The following is a 6,000-nucleotide window of genomic DNA, read 5'->3' as shown; positions in this document are numbered from 1 at the left end:
TTAAAATGTGTGCTTTGTTCTCTAAAAAGCTTAGGTCAGTTGAGCAACAAGCTCCTCCTGTTTTTTTTTTTTTTTTTGAAAAAAAAAAGAGCTGAGTAATGCTGGAGCCTTCTCATGTGGCTGATGCAAACCTGGAGAATTTGCATCATCATTTAGCTGTAGTAAGTTGGTGTGACAGGCAGGCGCTTAAATACAAGCCCATGAGGAAGCTGAGCTGGTTTGTAATGATAGGGCGGCAGCAGCAGCAGCAGCAGCGGTAGAACGAGGAGGTGGAGAACTGGGAGCACGATGCATACACAGGTGTTTCTGATTAGTAATTAGCCGCTGTGAAGGATAAAGCACACCTTTGGGTTTTTACCTGTGAACACTATAGGGCTGAGAAAGACAGTCTGAAAGCAAAGAAAGCAAAGAGGAAGACCTCGATCAGTAACACCAAGAGACACCAAAGTTGAAAGTTTTGTTTTCTTTCCCTCTGTTTTATTTTTCCCCCGTGTGCCCCTACTATGGTCAGAAAGCCTGTTGTGTCCACCATCTCCAAAGGAGGTTACCTGCAGGGAAATGTTAACAGGAGGCTGCCTTCCCTGGGCAACAAGGAGCCACCTGGGCAGGAGAAAGTGCAGCTGAAGAGGAAAGTCACTTTACTGAGGGGAATCTCCATTATCATTGGCACCATCATTGGAGCAGGAATCTTCATCTCTCCTAAGGGCGTGCTCCAGAACACAGGCAGCGTGGGCATGTCTCTGACCATCTGGACGGTGTGTGGGGTCCTGTCACTATTTGGTGAGTGCAACTTTTTCTCGGGGGGGAGGGGGCGTGGCTGTGGGACTGGAAAGCTTGCTTTCTGGGAAAGCAAATGATCATTTTTGAGGAGTGAATGGATGGCAAAGGCCACACCAAATTTTTAAAATTTTTGTTCAGGTACGTGAACTACCCAGACGCAGAATCCACTGTTGGTGTGATCTGGAACGCCCTCAAATTGTTTCCTACAGGCTGTACTTTCTTTTCCTGACTAAGACAGGCTATTTTCTGACTTTTCCCTGTGGGATGAGAGCAAAGACTAACTTTCATGACCCAGTAAAAAACATGCACACTTTCTGTGCCGGGCAGTTGTGCTTAGCTTGGGCACTCTGGCAGCTGGCATGTTGAATGAAACACCTGGCATGGCCTATTTAGACATAGAACGGAGTGTTCAGCAGAAGCCTTACTGACTTTTTATTAGCCTAACAAATGGGTGGCAGTCTTTTTAAAAATATTTTTTAAGTTCATATGCTTGTCACCTCTTAATATCCTTTCAAAAGTCCTTGGCATGAGAGAGAAATGTATGATGGCGCATAACTCAATCCCTATCATAACGGGGCATATTGCAATGGCCTGAGCAAATTTCAAATTACTTTTCAACCTTTCATCTCTTCTCAATACCCATACACTTTTGCAATATAAGTTTTAAAACTTCAGTTGGGTGTTAGTTTTCTGTGCTTGCCCAGATCTGTTTTTATCATTTATATTTCACTTGTTCTCCAGGGACACAGATAATTTGTCCACCTGTTCACTGAATTAATCCGAAGGGAACTGGTAGAAGTATAATTATGAATTTTTCTTCAAAATTTATGTCTCTTCTGTTGATTTGAGAATTAATAATAAAGAGATAAATAAATGCCCCTTATGAAATAGGCAAATTACTAGAGAGCTACCTGAGTTTGTTGTAAAGATGATAGAAACTGGTGAACTGTCAAACATTAAATTTGATTTATGCTATGAAGATTTGTTTACTCTTCTTGGGAAAGATTCTATACTTTAAAGTTGCTCTTTGTCTTAACTCTAGGACTAACACTAACAAGTACTAACACTAACTCTAGGACTAACTAACAAGTACTAACTCTTGTTCCCATGTGTACCAATCCATTCATTCTTTCCACTCAGGCCTTGTGATGTTTTAAATCATTGGTTTGACGCTCATCTAGATAACTCAAATTCCTTTTTTTTTTTTTTTTTTTTTTTTGAGATGGAGCCCCGCTCTGTTGCTGAGGCTGGAGTGCAGTGGTGTGATCTCGGCTCACTGCAGCCTCCGTCTCCCAGGTTCAAGCAATTCTCCTGCCTCAGCCTCCTGAGTAGCTGGTACTAGAGGTGTGCGCCACCACGTTTGGCAAATTTTTTGTATTTTTGTAGAGATGGGGTTTCATTGTGTTAGCCAGGTTGGTCTCAATCTCCTGACCTCATGATCCATCTGCCTCAGTCTCCCAAAGTGCTGGAATTACAGGCATGAGCAGTGACACTGCTCCTGGTCCTCAAATTCCATTTTTAGGAAGAAGTTATTTATTTATTTTAAATAAAACTTGTTAAAACAAGGTCATAGTATAGAAAGATTTATAGAGGAATTATTTGGGGTTTTTAGAAAGAGTTTGTGGTATTATTTATATGACTAACTTGTGCTTTATTAAATAGTCAGTAACAATTGTGTATCATTATTTCCCAGTATTACTTCCCATCTTTATAAAATAATCTGGAGTAATACCATTACGAGAAACTCTAATAGTACCCTTAGCCCTATTAACTTTAAAATAGCTCTGGTGTATGCACTTGTAGATGAAGAGAAACCTAATTGTTGATCATCTTAAATGACTTTGTGCACCTCAGTCTTTAAATCTTCCTACAGCACTTTATATATTCAGAATAAATCAATATCTAACCAGAAAAACCACAACCAGTTTACTGGACTTTGCATACTTATGTGCATGCAGCTTCCACTATGGGATTCAATTTTTGCACATAATAAAAGATTATTCAGATGTAATAAAATAGATCAGTATGAGTATTGAACTAGTTAAAGTGATGTTGACTTGCACTATGAAAATATGCTTATGCATAAGTATTACATATCATCTTAAGCAGAAGCTCAAGAACAATAAAAAGAGAGAAACAGCTAAGGAGACTAGCTAACATTACACTTGAGCTGGTGTTCTTTGATTAATAATTGAAGGGAGTGTGCTTTTGTATTAATCTACTTATCTTTATTTGCATTGCATTTGTCACTTAAGTTACCAGAAGCTTCTGGACAGGAGTGCCTCTCTAACAGTAAGCAAAGCAAAATGTAAAGAAAAAATAATCCTTCTTTTTAAAAAGACTCTAGAACTCTGGGATCAACTGTAAAGAATCTGTACATTTGGTTTAATACATACATATAGTTTTTTTTTTTAAGTGAAGGGTCAATACATGGATTTTTACATCTTGTTTTGAACTTTTTTCATCTGGGCAAAATGGTTATGAAGCTTTAGACCTTTAAATGAAAATCATTCCCCCAGAACTCAGTGTAAACCTAGGGCAACCATCCTGGAGTTTCAGCAAAGCATACAGAGGTCTAGGTATTGATTCTCTGACAATAAATTCTGAGGTACTTAAGACTCTTTCCAATAACATTTTATATTGGATCCTTTTCTGGACAGCCTACCAACATGGCGAATGTTCCCCCATGGAGAGTGAGTTGCAACTCGTTATAATTAGTTATAGGTAGATGAAATATATAAGTGTTCCCCACATATCAGTCTGCAGACTAGTTACTACGGAATTATTTGTGCAAATTTTAAAATGATAGAGATTCTTGAATTTCTCTTGTGGACAATCTACACTCTCTTGATGAGAGTCTGTTTTTCATTTGAGTGTTTTCGAATTAAAAATTATTCCCAGACCAAGCATGGTGGCTCATGCCTATGATCTCAGCACTTTGGGAGGCTGAGGCAGACAGAACCCTTGAGCCCAGGAGTTCCAGACCAGCCTGGGCAACATGGCGAAACCCTGTCTCTACAAAAAATACACAAAAATTTAGCTGGGCATGGTGGTGCGAGATTGTGCCACTGCACTCTAGCCTAGGTGACAGAGCAATACCCTCTCTCAAAAAAAAAAAAACCCAATTATTCCTAGGTGACTTTGATGTCATGACAAGTTTAGAAATCAGATATAAAATATGTAACACTAAGATTTCACTGAATATCCAAATTATATTTATGTTGGACAGTTAGGTCTAAATTATTATTAATCAGTAATACTTCTCTACACTTTTATTCTCAGATGTAGCTTGGAAAAAAGTCATGTTCTTACATTTGAGCACTTGGCAGTACAGATAGAACTTTTCACATAATGACAGGATATATTTTTTATTTTCTTGTTAATTACTCAAATTAATAAGTATAGCTATATTTCATGTGATGCTTGCCATGTGTCAGGCCGTGTACTCTCCTAGGTACTCACTGCCACATCTATACACATAATTCCCTTATGAGGTAGAAACTGAGATCTCCATTTCACAGAGAGTGAAACTGAGGTTTTGTGGAATTGCATATTTGTCCAATTTTATGCGAATTGTATCGTTAAATATTAAAAATTTAGCTTATAGTTAATTCGATCTGAAGTACACAAATGTAAATTATAGCACCTCATTTTAAAAAGTATATTCTGGGCTGGGTGCAGTGGCTCACGCCTGTAATACCAGCACTTTGGGAGGCCGAGGCGAGCAGATCACCTGAGGTCGGGAGTTTGAGACCAGCCCGGCCAACATGGAGAAACCTGGTCTCTACTAAAAATACAAAAAATTAGCCGGGTGTGCTGGCAGGTGCCTGTAATCCCAACTACTCGGGAGGCTGAGGCAGGAGAATAGCTTGAACCCTGGAGGCAGAGGTTGCAGTGAGCAGAGATCGTGCCACTGCACTCCAGTCTGGGGGAGAGAGTGAGACTCTGTCTCAAAAAAAAAAAAAAAAAAAAAAAAGTATATTCTCGCTGGGCACAAGGGCTCAGCCTGTAATCCCAACATTTTGGGAGGCCGAGGTGGATGGATCTTCTGAGGTCAGGAGTTCAAGACCAGCCTGGCCAACGTGGTGAAACCCCATCTTTACTAAAAATTCAAAAATTAGCTGGGCGTGGTGGTGGCCACCTGTAATCCCAGCTACTCGGGACCTTGAAGCAGGAGAACTGCTTGAACCTGGGAGGCGGAGGTTGCAGTGAGCTGAGAGCGCCATTGCACTCTAGCCTGGGTGACGAGAAACTCTATCTCAAAAAAAAAAAAAGAACAAAAAACCCAGAGTGTACACTTCAAAAAACATTCAATATAGCCTTTTATAGAAACAGAAGGAGTCAGAATTCATTTTGTTGACAAAATATATCCTACAAATTAAATGAAATCTTGCAAGGCATAGAGTCCATAGTTTTCTAAAGAGTGGATACAGCTTATTTATTTCAATTTTCCACGGAAACATAATTTATTAAAAGGGTTCTCAAAAAATAATTCAAAAAAAAGTTAAAAGCTAACTCAAACATTTGGACTAACGCCTTGTCTCGGTGTGAGGTTGTGTTCTTCTAAAAATAGGTCAATATTATTGACATCTCTCTTCTCTTTTTCCCCTATTTCCAGGTTTTCATCTCAAAATTCTGGAACACATGATATTGTTGTAGACACGTGTCTTTGTCATTTCAAGTAAAATTATAGTGTTCAAATAGAGTGAACTAAATCTCAGCTGTGAGGATGTTAGAAGAGGAACTTGGTGGGTCTTAGCAATTAGATGACGGTTATTTGTCTTGAATAAGGATGCCATTCAGACCAAAGGAGATAGTTACATCTCAGGCAGCATATAAACATTATTGTATCCATTTTAATGCTAGGTGTCTTGAAAATGTGTTAAATTGGTACCATTTTGTGACAAATATTTCACAGGAGCCTTGTCTTATGCTGAATTGGGAACAAGTATAAAGAAATCCGGAGGTCATTACACGTATATTTTGGAAGTCTTTGGTCCATTACCAGCTTTTGTACGAGTCTGGGTGGAACTCCTCATAATACGGTAAGAACATAGTAGAAAGAATTAAGAAAAAATAAACCAATTCATTCTTATGAATCACCTTGATTATTTTTAACTGGTTAAACATATGCATGTCATGTGACTACGTGTAAACATGTCTACCTCAGGATATAAAGCTTGTGATAAAATACCTTTCTGGATTAAGATATTTTTAATG

The 6,000-nt window shown here is 38.8% G+C and overlaps 1 protein-coding gene across 1 annotated transcript in view; it reads left to right on the top strand.

The window, feature by feature from the left end:
* Positions 1-241: 241 nt before the first annotated feature.
* The window catches only part of SLC7A11 (solute carrier family 7 member 11), a 73,600-nt gene continuing 67,841 nt past the window's right edge, over positions 242-6,000 (top strand). The window contains 2 exon segments of the mRNA NM_001266291.1: positions 242-780; positions 5,699-5,825. Of these exon segments, the coding sequence (NP_001253220.1) occupies positions 504-780; positions 5,699-5,825 (404 nt within the window). The 5' untranslated portion in view covers positions 242-503.

This window comes from Macaca mulatta, chromosome 5, assembly GCF_049350105.2.
Source record: "Macaca mulatta isolate MMU2019108-1 chromosome 5, T2T-MMU8v2.0, whole genome shotgun sequence".
In the NCBI taxonomy this organism is placed as follows: Eukaryota; Metazoa; Chordata; class Mammalia; order Primates; family Cercopithecidae; genus Macaca; species Macaca mulatta.
This window is presented reverse-complemented; position numbering and strand designations above follow the sequence as displayed.